Source organism: Cricetulus griseus, chromosome 2 (assembly GCF_003668045.3).
Source record: "Cricetulus griseus strain 17A/GY chromosome 2, alternate assembly CriGri-PICRH-1.0, whole genome shotgun sequence".
NCBI classification, from domain to species: domain Eukaryota; kingdom Metazoa; phylum Chordata; class Mammalia; order Rodentia; family Cricetidae; genus Cricetulus; species Cricetulus griseus.
In genome coordinates, this window is record NC_048595.1 from 424,676,653 (window position 1) to 424,697,609 (window position 20,957).

Consider the following 20,957-nt stretch of genomic DNA (forward strand, 5'->3'; position numbering starts at 1 on the left):
TCAGAAATCAATCTTCTATTAGAATGGTACCGAGAATTTTAAGTTTTTCTGATTTTGTGACATATTAATTTAAAATACTTTCCCTTTAATTAGAAAAAACCCTTTACATATTTCTCTAAGGACAAGAAAGTCATATGAGCCCCAATAAATCAAGCCATGTTGGTGGGAGTGGGAGTAGGGAGAGAACTCAGTTAGTAAATGAGAACTAGACTTCCATTTCTAGAACCCACAAAAGCCAGAGTCACAGTGTGCACTTGTATTTCAGCACTGGGAAGGTGAACATTGATGGATCCTCAGTGCTCAGTGGGCCAGCCTGTCTAGTTTACTTCCTGAGGTCTAGGCCAATGAGTGACTTTGTCTCAAAATGCCAAGTAGACAGCTCCAGAGAAATGATTCAAGGGTTGTCCCATGACCACTGTAGGCATGCAGACAAGAGTGCATGTGAACTCTTGCACCTACGTGAACCTATCCACATGGAGAGACACAGACATACACAGGAATTCGGTACAGATAAAGTCCAGAGGTATAGCAGTTGCCTTGTTCACAGTGCTGGATTTGATTTCCAGCACTTTAAATAACAAATAAACAAACAATAAGGAAATATATGGAACAAGCAGTAAGAAGATGGCCACATACCTCTTCGACAGTGGTGTCTGAAATGCCATAGCAGCCGATGTTGAGTTTACCCATTCCCTTGTCCAGTGCTCTCAGGAGTGACAGATAAGCACCCGAGACCTTAGTGCTAAATGGAGGGAGCACGTACACAAGCTCTCCCCCAATATCCTCCTTGAGGTAGGCTTCAGGGAGGTGTGACTGGATCATTGCTGTCACTGCCACTGTGTCACAGATTGCATTTGTGTCTAGATTTGGACTCTGGGAAGGAGAAGGAAAGTCAAGCAAACTCTTCTGAATCAGATCACATACCATCCTTCTAGCCATCCCCCGTCCCATAAGGGGACTTACAAGTCACTCTGATCAGCTGCATTCTTCCACCCCCACACCCACCCTCCCCTCCCTGCTTTAGCGAAGTGTCAGCTCTTTGTCTCTATTGCTACAGTATGTCTGGCCATTGCGCATGCCCTCCTCCAGGTCTCTGCACCCAGACAGCCAACATGTCCCATTCTCACACCAGCTCCAGCTCATGGTTTAACTGACACTTTTTTCCCCACTCCTGGCTTTTTTCTATCTATATTTGTAGAAATAAATATCCCATGCATGTAATTTATCATTTACTAATTGCTAATGTGTTAAAATAATTTACACATTGAATACAGCATCTGAATTTTTCACATGCCATCAAACACAAAGTTCATGAAGCCAGAATATAGAGTTTCATGTCATGAATTCACTGATGCAGCCAGCCCCAGTGCCTAGAATAATGCTTTGATACATCAGGCAGCACAATATCCCTTAATATATGAATTTCTAAATATAATGATGAATTACTATTTTTGTTTTTGAAGCTCAAGGATAATTTTGTTAGCGTTTAAAAGAAAATACAGGACAGATTAGATGGAAATCCCCGCAGCCACTAGAAGAGGAATGGAAGAAATTGTGCCCTTTTAATTAGGCATGGGGTAGAAATAGATAGCTCATTAAGGAAGAAAGTTTTATTAAAAGACTCCTAATGGCTTATTGCTATACCCATGAAACACTGAATGTCAGCCATCTTAGAAGCTTTGTGTAGTAGATGGCAATTAGCAGAGACCCTCACCTGGTGAATATACAGAGAAGAGGCTGTGGAGTGCTCAGCCATAAATGGGACATACATATCATACCTTTCCCCAAAAGGCCCAGGGAACTTCAAAGAAGAGGCGCAGAAAGATTGTAACGACCAGAGGTAGTGGATGACTTCCACACAACAGGGACACAGCAGGGAAATTGCACTTATGGACTCACAGTAATTGGGGCAGTATGTATAAGACCTGCCGTAGCTCCAGGCAGACACAACCCCGGCATGGAGTTGGGCAGATGGTCATGAAATCCCATCACTAGCATGATAGCTATTGGTATTGCTGGGAGATAGCTATTGCTGCTGGGAAAGGGAGAATCAGTTTTGTTTAATGACATGACCACTAGTAGGTTGACCACACTTGTGGCAAGTCCCTGTTCGAAAAAGTAGTTGGGCAACACAAACTGGACTTGATTTGGATGCGTGTGGTGAAGAAAACTAAAGTTGGGTGGGTAGGAAAAGAAAAAGATGGAGACAGTTTGGGAGTGAATATGATCAAACTACACCAGATGGAATTCTCTAAGAATTAGTAAAAATGTTATTTTTGAAAAAGGGTACAGCACTCATAAGGTGGAAGTAATTGAGTAAAACTAAGGAAAGAGCCCCCACCCAAGCCTGAATTACTTCATATATTTTGGAAGTCATGCCAAAATAACTTAAATATGGAGTCATCCAAAAGATGATCCGAATCACACTTTCCACTCTATAGTCTGACACTTGCCTAGTGAAGATGTGACTTCATATGTGCACTTCATTTTCTTTCTCTAAGCCAGAAACTTTCAATTTCTCTGAAATGTTAGAAGGAAAAAGGCTGGCAGTTCACCAGTAACCTTTAAAGTGGCATCATTTTGGGCAGTGCCAGCAACACTGTCAGCATGTGGGAAATTGCCGTTAAGTTTAGTAAATTCTGGGGAAGCTAACAACATTAGATACACTTGAGACGGGAGCAGAGATCTGTTTTTTGTTTTGTTTTGCTTTTTCAATTCACTTGCTAAGATTTAACAAACACATAAAGGATCATATTGAGGGACTTTAGCAATGAGTCACGCTGGAGAGAATTCATAGAAACACTTAACTCATCACCTCATGAGACAGTGCACTTCCCCTCTTACAAACCTTCTTCTTGGTGAGTGTGAGGTGATAGCCATCCCCAAAAGCTTCCTTGAGGTAAAATGGTGAGCCACAACATCGAAGCCCACCTTGTTCCAGGAAGGCAATGCGGTCACTCAACACCTCGGCCTCATCCAAGTGGTGTGTTGACAGGATGATTGTTCTGGCTTAAAAACAAAGTCAAGAACAGCATAGAATGAAAAATGAGGATACAGGCTCCATGGAACAGAATTAGCAAGAGCAAGTTCTGAGATTTCTGAGGACAAGAGTGGTATTAAACTGAGGTGAGTGAACCTCCATAACAATCAAAGGGAAATTCAGAAGGGTGCTCTTCAATTTACAGGAGGGTGTCTTATATGTAATTTGGCAGCAAGCGGGTCCTTATTAAGCTTTACAGCTAATGTCCATCATTTTGTGGGCATCAGCAACCCTTTCTCATTTGTCAGAGTTTTGCTTCCATTGTTTCAGTGTGCACTCCCTCCCTCTCTTGCTCTCTCTCACTCTGGCTCGATTTCCTTCCTTCACTATAAAAGAGCAGTAAATTTAAAGACGTTTTTGAATATTCCTCTCGGATTGATCCACTCCAGTTTGATTACTACTTATTTAGTCTTGTTTTTGGTTTATTTTCATTTGTGTATGTTTGGTATCTCTAATTAGATTCCATGCTCCTCTGTGCAGAATTTGGAACTGCCATTGGATCTACACGATCCCAAAAAGCCCATTAAGTTCAACTCACAGTGATTACTAGATAGGTATTAACTAACTGATCCACACATCTTACCGAGAAAGCTTAGGAAAAGAAAGAGCCCACCTCAGACAGTTCGAGGGTATTGTATTATACACAAGAAAGTTTCAACTTGATTTTGAATAAACCTGAGTGTAGACTTATGACTGTTCCATGAAGAAATTATGAAAAAACACTCGTACCAGTTTTGTTCTTGGATATGACATCCCATATACTTCGACGAGAACACGGGTCAACTCCAGTGGATGGTTCATCCAGTATCACTACCCTTGAACCACCAATGAGAGCTATGGATATGGACAATTTCCTCTTCATTCCCCCAGACAATGTTCCAACTCTTTTATGGCGATGGCTATACAGGCCAGTGTCTTTTAAAGTCCTTCAAAAAATAATTAATAAAGTCCTTCAAATAAATAACTATTGAGTATGCCTTTTATGATCAGTACAATGCAACACTGATAGCACAAAATAGTTTACTATCATTTAACATCCTATTATCATAATTACTAAGAAAAAACACAAGACAATATATAGTCCATGCATTTGACAAATGGTTAGAACATTGGGCTTTTTTTGTGCCACATCACTTCATAGGTCCCAGAGAAAAGCAATGAACATACACAAAAAACATGTTCATAAAGAGATTATGTGTGCAATGTGTTCATAATGTAAAGAAACCCCATTAGTCATAATATCAAGAAAATTTATAATATGCTAGGTGGTAATCAACACACAATTAATAACATAGGAAACACAAGAGAAAGAGTGGCTGGGACATACTGCTTTAGGTATGTATATATAGTAATCACTTTCAGAAAAAGTGAGATGAGCAAAGACCTAAAAAGTGGTCATTTGACCAAAAGGTGGTCAAATGACTCTTGGGAAGGGTGTGATAAGTTGTGAACAGCAAGGAGAAAGACATGTGGGAGTCTGTTATGTGTAGTCAAGGGTCTGAGTACCTTATGTTCACAGAGCACAGTGAATAGAGAGTGTGAGAGAAAATAGATATGAGACAGAGGACAGGTCATGTAGGGTTTGATAGACCTTGGTAATGACATTATGGAATGTTATGCTAAGTGTGGCCGAAGCTACTTTAGGTGATGCAGGAATAACATGGCCTGATTTTCAGTTGACAGAGCTCACTCTGACAGCTCTTTAATCAGAATAGATAAGATGGGGCAGGGGAGCTGGAAGCCCAGTTAAAAGGCATTGGACTGTAGTACGGATGCAGAACAGAAACAAAGGATCAGGGCAACATAAAAGGCACTGAGGAAGAGTTGAACAATGTGCATATAACTAGCTGGAGATGATGATAATGTGAAGTATATATGTTACCAGAAAAATAGAAAACAAAGCAAACATGTTTGTGAGGGAACATTTCCTATTGTTATTCCTCCCGGACCAAAGAAGGTATATATGTCTTTGGGAAAGGTTAACAAGCCATGTCCTTGCTTCTGGCTTAACTCACCTTTTAACCTCCTCGTGAAGCTGCTTTTTGGTCCAGTGAGGGACTTTGATGGAGCCATATAAGAGAAGGTGCTCCTTGGTTGTGAGGTAACTGAACAAGACATCATGTTGCATGCAGACTCCCATGTTTTTACGAACAGTATTCAGGTCTGTCTTGATATCTTTTCCATATACAAAAATAGTACCTGCTGAGGCACCAAACAGCCCAGTCAGCATGGAGCTGGAAATGAAGACGCAATAAATTAGGTATGGACCAATCACTCAAACTAGATAGCAAAACTAAATACATCTTATGAGTGAGAAACAAAGAAACATTGGAGTGCATCACTTTAAGTGAAAGCAAGCTGTGAAATAAAAAGGCATCAAGTAGGAATGAAAAAATAAAAAAATGACTTTTAAGCTTTTAGTTATTTTGGGTGTTGTGTAAACACTGCATGATGATGGCAGTGGTAATAGTATTCAAACTGGGGGTGCTTTTTAGTTGAAAGGACACTCTGTCCTTGAACATGCTGTTTTCCTTGGAATCCTATTTATAGACTGGCAAATCTCCAATTGGTGTCTCCAGACTAGATTCTATCACTTAATCCCAGGCTTGCCTACGAATCCACAGACCATGCTGCATCTTCATGAGGTACCTACAATGGTTCTCGGCCTCTGGGCCGTGACTCACAGGGGTCACCTATCAGATATTTACATTAGGATTTATAGCAATAGCAAATTATAGTTATGAAGTAGCAACAAAATAATTTTATGGTTGGGGGTCACCACAACTCAAGGAACTGTATTAAAGGGTTGCGGCATTAGTGAGGCTGAGAACAACTGTCTTACAAGGTCCTCAGACCAAGTATGATCCTATCTTTCTCCCTTCTTCACTGAGGGATGAATTAATATACTATTTGCACAAAACTGTATTTCAGCAGTCATGTTTACACCCTCTTGGTCTCTTGGTCCCCTCACTGCCGACATCTGCTACCACCAGGGGGCAGAAGCTATCACCACATTTTCTGAAGTAACTGGCCATCTTTAGTCCCATCCAGTCTCTGTAGTACAGCCAAAATATTTCTACCTAGAAAACCCTCAACACTTTGTAAGTGGTTAGTCAGTTGGGCAGTTATTTTAGTAATCATCTCCTCCCTCCATTATAACATAATCTCCAGAAAGTCTAGAGAAGTTCTCTCCTGTCTCTAAATTTCCTCATAACATCCATTGGAACACAAACAACATGCTTCTTTTTGATATTTTAGGATTATATCTAGATCAATAAAATAGTGCATTCTTGCTGGGCAGTAGTGGTACACGCCTTTAATCCCAGCACTCCGGACGGAGGCAGAGGCAATCGTATCTCTGTGAGTTGGAGGCCAGTCTTGTCTATGTAGCTAGGGCTGTTACACAGAGAAACCCTATCTCAGTAAGTAAGTAAGTAAGTAAGTAAGTAAGTAAGTAAGTAAATAAATAAATAAATAAATAAATAAATAAATAAATAAATAGAATAGAATAGAATAGGACATCCTTAGTCAGAATTATAGTCTCTTCAAACACATTCTCTATCTATTTTCTCCCCAGCCACTTATTTCCCATTGGGAAAATATGCTGTATAAGTGTTCTTTATAAGTGTTGTATTCTAGAAAGCCAACCCTGGCTTTTAACAGGTCATACAACTAAGAGGCTGTGTGTTTACTCTTCTCACGACCTTCACTTGTCTCCAGTTATTTAGAGAAAATATTGATGCCAGCATTTGAGAAGTCACTGAACTTACTCAAGATTATTAAAAATAGAACACAGAGCAAGTGAAACATTTCCTCAAGGGCTGGAATCCAACAGTCTCTTAGCACTGCCAGCAAGTATGCACAGGTGGAGAAGCCTCCACTGGAGGCAAACCAGCACAGTAAACACACAGAAGATAAAAATATCTAGGAATCTGGGATCCTGACCCTCTCTCTGTCTGTCACAGGACAGTCAGTACAGAGAAAGCCTGTGTGCTGCTCTTGACCTTGACCTGTGTGCGATACTGGCAAGTTTCTTTGTGAATCACGGCAAGTGCTTCCTGTGATAGAGAAGATGGGGCTGTGTGTTCACGTTAGGATGTACAAACTCAGCTTTACACCTGGCCTGGAGAGGAATACAAATAAAAGGGACAGACTGATAGATACGGCAGTATGGATCCAAGACCAGGGTTAACCAGAGAGCACACACCTTTTGAACAGAACGGCACTAGTGAACCACCACCACCAGCCCCCGTCTCAATATGCACACCTTGTATTGCAGGGTGTTCTACTCCCTAAGGCCTGTGGGTTTTGATATCTTTGGGGATCACATAACAGATATCCTGCATATCAGATATTTACATTACAATTCATAACAGTAACAAAACTAGTTATGAAGTAGCAAGGAAACAATTTTATGGTTGGGGTCCCCACAACATGAGGAACTGTATTAAAGGGTTGCAGCATCAGGAAAGTTGAGAACTTCTGATCTAAGACATGCCGAGAAAACTTACTGTTATTTGGAATTTGCACTGAATAAAACATTTGAAGACTCATGGGATGGAGAGGCACTAAGTCACACAAATAAAACTATTCCACAATGGCATAAAATGGCCTTATTGCTCACAGTTTGGACTCTCTGGTTTACATTTCATTCTACCATGGACAAGTAGAACCTGGAGGATGTAATAGTTCTGCTTTCTTCTTAGTTTAGGATTTTAGTTTATAAAAAGCTGTCATTAATAATATCCTTGTTTGACATGTAGTTGAAAAATGACATACATGGTTGTGGTTTTTCCAGCTCCATTTGGCCCTAGCAGTGATGTAATATGCCCTTCGTAGAAGTTCAGATTGAGGTTTTGAACAGCTGTCTTTGAGCCATATATCTTTGTGACCCCGTGCAGGGCAACTCCAACTTGGAGATCTTTAGGTTCAGGTTCAATGTTGGAGGGGAATGCACAGTCAGGACCTGGAGAGAAACCAAGAGAAGAGTTGGAAGTTCACCAGTAATTAATGGACCTAGGTTAGACTTTCCTTTAAAAATTGGAGATTATGTAAATATAATCTTTAATCTTAGAAAGGTCAGAAGCAACTGATTTATTATATTCTCTAGCTACCTTCTGATCTGCCTACAGAATGAACAAGAGTGCAAAACCACATTCTCTGGGGCTTCATATATTAGTCTTCTCTCTTGGAAAAAAAACAGTACCCAAATATAGTATTATAATTTTACGGCTTTCTTTTTTAAACAGATCTTAAGTATTCAAAAGATAGCCCAGAAGGTTTTTTCTCTGATAGAAGAAAGATGGCATCATTTTATGAAATAAATGTTTGCAAGTTGTGGTTTTACAGTAGCAAGGTTTTGTCAGATCCGTGGTTTACAGAATCCAGTTAATTTTCTTATCTGTATCTTCTTCAGGCATCACCACCACACCACTTACACAGGGCACCTTTTCATAGAGACAGTTGCACTCACCCCATGTCAGTGAGGTGTGAGCTTTGCACTATTTTTCTCATATCAGCTGTGGGTTATGCTACATTACCCAGTTTTGTTCCTTGGTTACTCCTATGACTGGTAGCAGATGGCTAGAGTAAGGGATGCAGGCTGTAGGCAAGGAACAATTTTTTTCTCTGTGTGAGTCTAACTGGACCACAAAGGGATCTACAGTCTTGGCTTAATTAGCAGCATATGCTAACCAACTGAGCTAATGAGCCCAGGAGAAGGCACAATTCAATCCCTGTAAGAATGCAAACACATATGTGTAGACATACTCATGCATGACTAAAGGGATGATAATTTTATCATTTAGAAAAATGTAATTAAATCCACTAGTCATGCAATTTTGATGTCATTTCTCTTATAATGATACATGCTATTGACTTACTTGTCTTATTGGCAGAAGGGTTGGTGTTCTGCATCATGATATTGGTAAACATAAGGCCATTGCTTTTCTCACGCTTCACCTCTGAGCATCCAAATCGCTCTTTCCAATAAGAAGGAAGGACTGGGAAATACCACGGAGCTGCCATGCCATATGTCCCTGTAATGAGAATATATGAGGAAGAATGAAATGAAATGAAACACTATGAATGGTTCAGGAAATTGCTTCATTTTGTAGAATACTATACAAACTAAAAGTGTGAGTTCAGTTTACAAAGCCAAAAAGATCATCTCTTTTAAAAGACATATCAATGAATTATAGTTATATTACAAATTTAGTCATTTTAAGTGTGCAGTTGGATGATTTTTGTTCACATACGAAGCAAACATTACCACAGTCCAGTGTTAAACTAATTTTGCAACTCCACAGAATTCTCACAGGATTCCTTTGCACAGTATAAGGTCATACTCCAAGTCCCAGGTTAGCACTGATATGCTTTCTGTCTCAAGACAGTAATCTTTTACAACCATTTTGTGCAAACAAAAGCATGCAATGTTACTCACTCATCCACCAAAAATGTAAACATATCAATAACCCTAGTGGGAGAATACCTATGCCTGTTAGAAAAGATAACTGCTTAAGATTCAAAGTGGAAATCTGTGTTTGAGAATATAGTTCATCCCCCATAAAATTAAGAAACCCAGGTCTTGCCTTATGGTGCATCATACTTCTATTTGAAAAGAGACTGGGTTGACCTGATACTGTCACATGGTTTTGAATTTACTCTGTCTTTGAAAAAACTATCAGAGGAACACAACAATGTATTTAATCTGAATTTTTTGGTTAATTTAGGGTTTTAGTATACTGCTTTGGAGATTCCATATGGCAAGCCAACTATTGGTATAAGATGACTTACAGAGATGAAAGCTACAAGAAGAGTGTATCTATAGAATTCAGGTTCCTACCTGGGAAGACATTCCTGACGTACCAAGCAATAAAGAAATAAATGAAAGAGTCTGCTAGAATTAGACAGCAAAGCCAGCCAAATGAGGTGGTATCATCCTGAACAGGGGACTTGTACATGTTTTCCCATTGAAGACCTAGAAATTGATCACAGGTATTTATTCCTCTTTGACACACATCACAGTTAGATATAAAATCCTGTTTTAAAGAAATTGAACCTACCAACACCTTGTTCTTCATATCGTGCAATATATTGGCTTGCATAGCTGAATGCTGTTGGGGACAGCAGGCTCTGGGAAGAAAATGAACAGTGGTGATAGTGCCAGTGGATTTCAGCTAGAGGGTCTCAAAATGCTTAAAATGTTAGTCATATAGAAAAAATTTATGCTCACTCTCTAAGTCTCTTTAAAATACTGAAAGTCCCTTGCCAAAAAATACTGCAATGAGACAGAGAGATGAAAGAAAAACTAGAAAAAGTAGAGAAACAGAGAAAGAGGCAATAAACTTGGACACTGCTTTTTAAGAATCCAAAATATATATTTAAGCTCATTAAATGTTTCTCAGAAATTTATAAGGCAGGAAATTACAGAGTAATAGAGTAGTAAGACTCAAATTAAATGACATCAGGACTAGAAAATGCTTCTAAATTTATTTCAGGTGACATAATTATGAATAAGAATACACTAAAATATTTGTTGGTTGACTATTGATAACCACTACACATTATAAATTTAAGTTTTGTTTAAACTTAGAGCAGTCAGTGTTGAATTAAAGTTACTCATCAAATCTGTGTCTATGAACAGCAAATTCTTAATATGATTGGAAGTGCTCTGCTCTCTGAATTTTAAATTCAGTCATCTTATTCTCCAATTTAGTGCTTCTGAATTAGGAAAAGCAGAAGGAAAAATTTAAATTTGAGTACGTGCTGTCAATGCACCCATCACTATTTCTTCAGGCTAGTGTTATTCATGAAAACCATGTACTTTTCATACATGAGAATGATTCTAACACAAGCGGTCCTGTGATGCTTAAGGATTTGAACCAGAGAAGTCAGAATTCTTGGTGATCTCTAAAACATGGCAGGTACAATTTTAACTGGTGAAGAACCAGAGCTTTGCAGCATCATTAATGGTTCTAGAAGCTGTGGGAAGAAATGTTTCCTTTAAGAGAAGACAGCAGTTACAAAAATCTATCATTAGAAGAGTTAAGGTTTTTGCTGTCACTTAATTTTTAATGATGTAAGTGAACTTTCAACTTGAGAAGCTTTTCATGAACTAAGGGAGGGAGGCATTTATATCACACTAGTGCACACTCCAACAGTTGGCTTACCATGAATACTTTTATGACATAGCTCAACTCATCCTCAACTGTAACCAGAACAATAAATGGAAAAAAGGCAATGACGTAGATGAGACTTCCGATTAGAGCTGCAATGTTGGTATTGTTGAAGAAAACACTGATGAGATAGCTCATAGCAATCACTGAGAAACTGTAGTCCGAAAAGTACAGGAACAAAATGAAGCCATTTGTTTTGGGAAGAATATTGCCAAACTTGAGTATAATGATGAGAATTGCAATTGTAACCAGTAAAAATCCAACACTCTCTATAAGCCAGGCAAAGAAATGGCTGCAGGAGTTCACGCCCATCATCTTCATGTACTAGAAGAAGGGAGAGTTAGATGTTTATTTGACTGATGAATCCCTAAGTGACAATTCCTTCTGCATCATGACAAAATGTCCAAGAATCTCCCCATACATGAAAATATATGTTTGAACAGTCTATGTGAATTCTCTCTGATTGTTAAGTCTCTTTGTGCCAGCTCCTCTTGGATTTTAAGTTCCCAGAGTGGCACCCCAACACAAACAATGCTTCTGTTTGGAGGAGACCTTTCTTGTGAATAAAATGTACATTTCTAGTACCAGTGTGATAACTCAGTGGGTAGAGGCACTTGCTTGTAGACCTGATGACCTAGATTTGATACCTGATCTTAGAAGATGACAAGGAGAACAGACTTCTGAAAATTGTGTTGTGACTTCAAATACATGGTACACTAACTTGGTCTTTCTATCTCTGTCTCTCTCCATCTCTATCTCTGTTTCTCTCTCTCATCCAGAAAGTAAATAAATAAATGAGCATGGAGCACCTGCTTAGCTGCAGAGTTCCTGAGTTCAATTCCTAGTAACACACACACACACACACACACACACACACACACACACACACACACACACACACTCATGCACGCACACTCACACACACATATACACACTCACACACATACATAAACATACATACCACACACACTCACATGCACACATGCACACACACACACATAATACACACTAAGACACATGCACACTCACACACATACATACACCCTCATACATGCACATATATACATGCATACTCACAGACCTACACACACACACACACACACACACACACACACACACACACACACACCATATATAGAAACAGACACACATGCTCACACTAGAGACACACACCTGTATGTACATTACAGTTCTAGTTTTGACATTTTGTAGCTGACTTCTCTAGATTAAAGTGTTCTAGAATCAGGGACCATATTTATAGTGTCTCCTCTATGATTTTTACAGCACGAACTAGGCATTTGCTCAGGTATAAATATTTCAGTCTGGGAAGAAGCTGCACATAGTTTAACTTCAGTCCCAGTGTAGAAATTGAAATAATAAAAGTTCATTTTTTTTTTACTTAAACAGTCTTTAACGGAAGTTGCGTATGAGACACCCCTACTCCTGCATCTTCTCAGTTGTTTCTTCCTGGTGTTTGCCCTTCTCCTTTCCTACTTGTCAAGAATTGGCTTTCCTTTCCAGGATCTTCTTGTGGGCTTTGTCCAGCTTTAGCCTGATGATAACCACCTTGCTGGGGTGATAAGCCTTAATGAACACTATAACTATTGTTCATGCTTCATGAGAAAAACAGAATAGATGTGAATACTTATTATTCAAAACATAGAAGTTTGGAGGAAGATCTTCTTTCTGCCTTGTGTGATGACCTCCTCATCCCTACATCAATGGACAGTCTGTGTCAGTCTTAGTATCTTCTACAAAGAGGCATTCATACACCCACAGTGAGCTCAGGAATCTGAGATACCAGTTTCTCAGATAATATTATTTTCTGACTCAGTGATATCCCCAGGGACAAGACATTCCATCACAGTATCAGGTCTGTTTGTGCAAGAATGCAAAAGTGTCTTCCTTCAACTCCAGTTGTCTTAAATTTGGTACAAGTGGAAGACTTAGGAAACCTGGATATCCCAGTATTAACAATAAATGATAAAGAACAAACTTATGCAGCTAGTGTTCCATTTTTAAAATAATAAAATAGATGTTCCACTAGCAGCTTTATAGTCCAGTATTTTTGTAGAATAAACAATTTTTAATGTCTCTTTCCTAATCCTGTCTAGAAAAAACAATGACAGCAACAATAACAATATTGCACTGGGTATTTTATTCTACAAGCCAAATGTAGCACATTTTGCTTTCTGCTTTTTTTAAGCTTATCACATTTGATAACTCTGCTTGCTCTTGTTACCATGGAGACAGCTACCTGCCTGCCAACAGTCTAAGCAGTGGGCCTTAAGCTAATCACCACTGAGGAAAAAGTCGGTGACTTCTCCTCTTAACTTTGTCCTCTTCTGCACCTTCTTCTAGTGTTCCTCCTTGGCCCCATCCCTACTGCAATGAAGACTTCATCTGTGGTTTCATAGGAATATGAAGAGGGGTCAAAGTGAAGAAACTGCATTGAGCAAAGATTCACCATGGAAAGTTTCCCCTAATTGCAAAGCTTGTCTTTATTGAAAACAAAATTACATTTTGATTTTTTTAAGAAGAAAAAAATTCAATGATTTTACTCCAGAAACTCTTCCCATATTCCTTATCCAGTTGAAGAAAATTATTGTGTCATTTTTGATGACTGCACTTCAGATATACTCATCAATCCCAGTGTGATTTTGACATGCAAGCTCTTTTCATCATCCTTGGATGGTATTTGCATTTTAAGATTTAATTACTTATGCATAGTTGAGCATAACCAACTGGTACATACACATCACTAAACTATTTAATCTTATATGGCCTATAAAAAGTAAAACTCCTTCCAACTGCAATGCTCACGAGTAAGAAACAATGCCAATATATTTTCTAAGGTGACTATCACATATCTAGGCTACATGAAGACCACAAAATAAAGTGTACATCATGTTTTAAACACGCTTTTCTCCCCTGGTGACTAGCAGCCCTGGTTTAAAGTCTTGATGCATCTAGAATAGTCTCCACTTTTAGACTTATTAAACAACACTTTGGCAAGCCTCACACCTAACAATGAAGGTGCTTATCACAGTAATTAGACTTTTAAACTCAAGATGTAATTCTTACTGCAAAGAGCTGATAAAATGTTGAGACTGGTCATTTCACTTTTCACTGAAACAGGCTAGCTGGGTTGTCTCTGAAGTATTCACAAGCGAACTCTCTAGCATGAAAGTTCAGTGCAGAGTTTTAGGATTTTATGTCACGAGGACAGCTGTATTCATAACAAGAAAGGACTCTGCAAGACAAGTCATCTATAAATCATTGTGAGTTGCTGTCAAGTTTGTGGTGACAAAGAAGACCAAAGTTGTGGATGGAAGATGGTCCACAGAGAACGGCTAGCTGTGCTTTCTTGATGCTATTGGTTCCTTCTCAAAATGGCAAATGCCAGGTGCCAGCTTTGTAGTAAAAGAGTCACTTGTCCCAAGTCTCCTTAACCTGACAGTGCAATTCATCAATATCTGATAACCAGAAAAGCCTTGGTACACAGTGGTCAAAGCTGGTCCAGTTCACAGCCATCACTGAGAAAGAGATTCCAGAAGAATTTGTAAGATGTTGCCATATCCCTAAGGGGCTTCTGTTTAGAGGTGAACACTAATTCAGGAAAAGAAGCCACAAATATTCATATATTTGCTTGTCAGCAATGTCACCCAATTCAACAGTAGGCCAAGCACTAAGTCATTAGGAATAATGACATTTTTCTTTCATTTTTTAAAAATTAGTTTTCTTAACAAAAGATTATAGTAATTTTTAAAAAGTTTTGTAAGTTAAAAGGGATGTTTTGATTATTATTACGGATGCTCCAAATTTCTGCTGGTAAGGAATGACATGTGTTATGAAAGCAAATAAAAGGTATTTAATATGAAGCTCTAGGGTACTGAAGCTTCTTGTGTTCTTCTTGGTAATAACTAATAAATATCTTTGGTTGTATGTCTGAAGTTACAGAAAAACTCCAAAATCCTGCTTATAGCTGAATATAAAGTCCCAACAATGGAGTCTTAGATCAACTAGACACAACTAGATCATAAAACACAGAAAAAAATTAAAATAAAACTTTTTCTTTTATAAAATATCAACATTTTAGAGCTGTGATATTTTAACTGTTAAAAGCACAGAATATAGCACAAAACTCATGAAGGACATTTTTTAAGGTATTTAAAGCTTAATTTCAAAAAATAGACTTATTGGTTATAAATATTTGTGCTACTTCCAAAGGTAGAGATTTTTAGAGGCATATTACAATAGGGTCAAATATTAATGACTTCATTGAGATACAGCCAAATACGTTTTCTTGACCCAATTTTAAAAATGTTATAAAAAGAAAGACGTAAAATTTTTTTAACCTTTGTGCTTTAATTTGAATGAAAAAGAAATAGGATAGGGCACTTTTTACACTTTAACTGAATATAAAATGACAGCATTAAAAAATATTTTTGCATTTCTGGTAATCCAAGAGATTGGCCATCATCAGTCTTAAAATGTCTTCAAAGTCTGCACTACTGAAGGAAAGCAGCAATGATTTAGCAAAGGGTTGGGTGGAGGTCAAGACATCCCTGATGATAGTGATTAACTAGGTTCATAGTCTTCACCAGGCCACCTCTCACATTCTGGGCATACACAGCCTTCTCATCTCTGAAAAGGAGGTAGCTGTGAACTGAGGGCAGTGGAGAGACAAGCTGGAGTCACTGGGGACATTCCATTCATGCCACACTTTTCACAAATTCATTTCACAGCTATGCTGTTTCCCCTTGAGTTTAGGATGCCATTGCTTTTAAGACATGGCATTAATTTGCATGCCACCAAAAAAGAAAAATTACTACTGAGTAAGTCATGGCACTGTGTCAAATGCATCCTAATTTCAGAGGCTTCGAAAAAAGGAGCCAATATCTTAGATAAAAATAATATAGGTAACTGAACACCTTCTCTGTTATGAGAGACCTCCATCCTGTAGCATTATGCAAAAGTCTAGAAAAAAAAGATGCTGAGTTTAGAGATGAGGCTCAAGCAAACATGACTAGCAGAAACAGAAAACTCAAAGCTTCATGCTCTATTTCAATTCAGTGATTTTTTTTCAGTGTGTGACTTTGACCCTGTGGTCATGTGGTTAAAACTTGAAGGTTGATGTCTACTAAGTGAAGGCATAGAGCTAGCATGCAGAAATGGCTCACTGTTAAAAATATGCCTTTCATCTCTTCTACTGAAAAGGACCACATTGTGTTCTGATATTTTGGGTGACGTACATGGATGCATTCAAACAGCATTATGTTCTAACACAGAACAAAGGGATGAGTGTGAAACATGCATATGTATGCCCATAAACACATGAGCATATAGAGAAACACATCCACAAATATGCTTGTTGTTTCTGTCATGAGTAACGTATTTGAGGCAGGTATCTGTTTTGAAGTATAAAATAGCTCAGCGTCTACCACAGTTTTCTGCTTCAAAGCCATCCTTTAATCTTTGAAGACCCACTTTTGAGGATCGGGAACCTGAGACATACAGGGTAGAAAGGACTATGTAACCCAATTAGGGTTTGAGGTGTGAATTCAAGCATTCAGACTGTCATTAGGAAAACATGGCATATAGTTGGGAAGACAGCAGGGCTTAAATCAGTTCATGAGACATTTAGAAAATTGTAACTGGAAGATGACTGCAAGAGACAAAGTATACTGGAAAGAGAATTTGTCCTTGAAAAACAAAATAACCCTCACGCCAGTATCCATGTCTGAGTCTATACCTACAAGGAGCTGGCTTGGTTGCCATCTTTATTCCTTGTTGGCATCAACATCTAAACTGATAAACCTTGTTAGAGCCTGTATCCTATAGGGAATCACACTGGAAAACATTATTGTGAGGATCATAATTATATTCATACTTTATTACTCTGGTTTTATCTTCTCAGAAGTACTCACTAGACGTCTTTCGCGTCACTTTGGAGAAAACAAAATAAAGACTACCATTGTGATCTGTAAAATGTTTGTCTTTCTAATTCAAAAGGTATGGGCTATGCTGGCTGAGTCTGAATATGTACCATGCAGGTCATAGCAATTAGCTGATCTATGATTAGGACCTATTCACAACAAGAAAAGATTAACAACATACCTCATGGAGCCGAAGGTCCTTCTCATAAACAAGCTTTTTAACAAAGGCAGCTATAAATACAACCCAGGCAACCATGAGCACGATCGGAAGGGAATAGGAGACACTGGTGAGGAAGCTGTGAAATGAAACAGAGGATCCAGTCATCAAAATAAATGCTGCCCTGCAGACTGCAGAGTGCAAGAAGCACACACCGTGTGTGTGGAAATTACACTCCCATTAGGGAGCTCAGAATAACTATTAATATGGTTCCACTGTTTATGAAGCGGGAAGCCGACTTAACAGCGGGTTATCATTTTCTTACTGTGGTGGTGTAAGAATGAAAACACAGCTCTGGGTGGTTAGAGAAAATTGCCGTATTGTTTAAATTGCATTTGAGTATGTCCTGGTTGGGAAAATCATTATACAGCTATAATTACGAAACTCAAAACTTTGCTTATCTGAATGGCAGATTCAAAATTAGATGATGACTGGCATGCTTATCCCAAAGTGGCAGTGTCCAAAATGACTATGTTAACTTTTAAGGAAGTTTGTAAGTATTATTAAACTAAATTTCCCTAAACTAAATAATACAAAATCTAGAATATTTTATTTAAAATACAAAGAACTTGAATTATTCAAAGACATTTCAGAAATGTTGTAGAAATGCTTTTTTTTTCACAATATGTTGAAGTAGAGGGACCCTCAACAGCCCCATCATTTCTACATGAATTCCTGAGTGGCCAGTCATAATGCCTGAAGGATCTTATTTGGAATTTCTCCAAGTTGGATGCATAGCACAAATACCCTTCAACCTTACAGAGTTCTGGTCGCAACCTGAAGCCTGCTCATTTACTATATATGGACAGACCAGGAATTTGCTCGTGAACCAGATGCTGGTGGTGGTGGTACACAGGAGGCCACGGTTCTGATGCTGACAGCCCTTCAATGGACAAGACAAAGGCAGCTGTTCTTGGTGAGGTTCTTCATTAATGTACTTTGCATCTTGGGCTGGACAAAGCTTTCATTTAGAGAAAGGTCCCAAAACCATTCTTAGACATTTGATGAAAATGCAAAATATTAATGGACCATGAGGTCACTAGTGCTTGTTATCTATCACTTTAGTGTGCAGAAATGTATTGCTACTGAAAAGGATGCTTTTCAGGGGGGAAAGGAAATATATATTTGTTTCCTGAGGCAGATGTTCATAATAGAACATTTGTTGAATGAATTTTATCTTGGACCAGGTCCATTCTTGTTAAAATTTCTGGCTGTAGAATTAGGTAAGGGCTCCTATTTGTTAATAACAACACTGCTGTAAAAGCTTCTTCCAAGCGTGTGATTTAGGTCTGGTCTAGGACTTAGAAAATGCAGGTATTGTCATCAGGTGGCCCAGTGCAGGATCAGCCATATATCTTAGGTCAAGTGACTCGGGCTCTCTGGTTTTCATTTTTATCTGAAAACTATGGATGATGATACTGCTTCCATTTAACCGACAGGGGACAGAGGTAGAACAAACAAAATAACACATGATGAAGGGTTTCATATGGAGCAATGAGTTTAAATTTAAGACTTTATGATCTTATTCTCACAAAGAATGCAAGGTGCTGGTGCTTCCATTCCTTAGGAAACATCCAGGCATGCTCTCTTTTAGGTTCTAAACAGATGGCAAAGGCTCAGTGAATATCTTACCCCCATTTGATATGTCAAGGCATAAGGGACTTCCCAAAGGGGGTTTGACCACTAGCAAGGTCTGTAGGTCCACTCACTTACTTATCTTTCATGAAGCAGGGATAGGGAACTGCTTGAACCTGGACAGCAACTTCCTGGGAGTTTCTTCCTGTTTGTAATTCAATGATTGCTCTTTCAATACTATCCTGCAAGTAAATGAAAGCCCGGCTGTAGATCTGGTTGTGTGATGGAGAATTGTGTGGCCCTGGGGCCCAAATCTTGGTTCTTATGCTCCTTGTGGTCTGTGCAGTCTTCAGACTCATGCGGATAGTATATTTTACGATAGGAGGAAGAGAGACATTTTCAGAGTCGTAGCCTCTGTGTGAGCTTCTGTTAGATGGAAGCTTAAAAATGACACCTAAAAATAAAACAGCAACAACAGCACAAAAGTTACTTTATGGGCAACATCACTCACTGGTCAGAGGGCATACTTAGGGAGCAGCCAGCCAACTGAGTAACAGAAGAGTGAATCCAGGCTCTTGATTTAGCAGGATGATTTCTAAGGGGTGTCAACCTCGAGGGTTCAAAGCTGGAGTTAAAAATGTAATCCCAAAGTAAGTGACAGATTAAACATATCACTGTAAGCCATTTGTTTAAATTACCACTTCCCCCACCCCTGCCTGGGAGACTTTTAAATAGGTAATCTTGACTGATAATGAGGCTGGGCTTAGCTTCACTCTTACACTACATAATGCTTTTCATTCTTAATTTTTCTGCAATAAAATAAGATATTTGTACTTTAACAATGTAGCTGACTAAATGAAGGGTTCTCATTTATACTGACATCAGAAAGGACACTGACCTACAGACTATGTTTTTGAGTTCTGGATGAAAGAGGTAGGGAAGGAATTTGGTCCATTTTAGTACAAACAGACGCTGTCATCCTAACAGGACAGCACTTACTTCCAAAGAGTTCATTGCTTTTGTAGAGCTTTTCAGCCACCATCTCCATCTCCTCCACAGTGTCTGCTGCCTGGATGCGGTCATACAGCACACAGGAGGAAATGTTCACCGTCAGAGAAGACAGTGTGTTCAGTTGATCGATGATGTCAATGTTGTTTTCTAATTTCAGCCTGAGAACATCTAAAGAAGCAAAGACAGACAGAGAGACAGAGACAGAGACACAGAGAGAGACAGAGACAGAGAGAATCACCAATCATTCCAAAAGTAGTAAAACAAAATGCTGATTATTTTCTAGCAAATGGTACCCATTAAACTAAATTATAACAATGAGGTGGTGCTGTAGAATTTTCTTTGAAAAATATCTACTATTCTATGTGCCAGTTCTGCAGAAACTCCTTTATGAGAACGTTAAGTTAGTTATAAATGCAGTCAACCCAGGCTCAAAGAGATGTAAGATAATGCAAAAGTATATTCTGCTACAATTTAAATAACAAAGGACTAAGGGGGCTGGAGAGATGGCTCAGCCGTTAAAGGCTAGACTCACAACCAAAAAAAAAAAAAAAAAACCTAAAGGACTAAGGATGAATATGTCCTTAAAAATTATGCATGTAGTGCCTGGGGAGATGGTACAATAGGCAAAGTACTTATCAGGCAAGCAGAGAGACCCTGAGTCTGGATGCTCAGCAGCCATGCAAAAGCCAAGCATGTCAATGCCTGACAGGGTTTAGGGTGGAAGCACAAACATAAAAATCCCTAAAGTCTAGCTGAATTGGCAAGGTCCATGTTCAGTGAGAGACCCTGTCTCAAAACAAAAAAAAATAGAAGGATGGAGAAGACAGAGAGCTATTTTTGATCGCCATATGTATATACGTGAACATGTTATATGTATATTGCACACACAGAATAAATAAATATGTCATGTAGCTAATAAACCATGAGCTAACTATGATTGTTTTAAATAAACTAAACAAAAATGCTTCCTTTGGACAAAACAAATGTTTAAGAATTTT

At 38.7% G+C, this 20,957-nt stretch overlaps 1 protein-coding gene across 2 annotated transcripts in view; it reads right to left on the reverse strand.

Annotated features, from left to right (window-relative positions):
- The window catches only part of Abca12 (ATP binding cassette subfamily A member 12), a 166,766-nt gene that overhangs the window by 37,352 nt on the left and 108,457 nt on the right, over positions 1 to 20,957 (reverse strand). For both annotated transcript variants that reach the window (XM_035439241.1, XM_035439240.1), the window contains 12 exons: positions 19,948 to 20,127; positions 19,087 to 19,402; positions 17,338 to 17,452; positions 11,212 to 11,541; positions 10,105 to 10,174; positions 9,885 to 10,019; positions 8,923 to 9,078; positions 7,820 to 8,006; positions 5,056 to 5,274; positions 3,770 to 3,966; positions 2,849 to 3,009; positions 637 to 873 (listed from right to left, as the gene is read on the reverse strand). In XM_035439241.1, the coding sequence (XP_035295132.1) occupies positions 637 to 873; positions 2,849 to 3,009; positions 3,770 to 3,966; positions 5,056 to 5,274; positions 7,820 to 8,006; positions 8,923 to 9,078; positions 9,885 to 10,019; positions 10,105 to 10,174; positions 11,212 to 11,541; positions 17,338 to 17,452; positions 19,087 to 19,402; positions 19,948 to 20,127 (2,303 nt within the window). The remainder of the gene's footprint in view (positions 1 to 636; positions 874 to 2,848; positions 3,010 to 3,769; positions 3,967 to 5,055; positions 5,275 to 7,819; positions 8,007 to 8,922; positions 9,079 to 9,884; positions 10,020 to 10,104; positions 10,175 to 11,211; positions 11,542 to 17,337; positions 17,453 to 19,086; positions 19,403 to 19,947; positions 20,128 to 20,957) is intronic.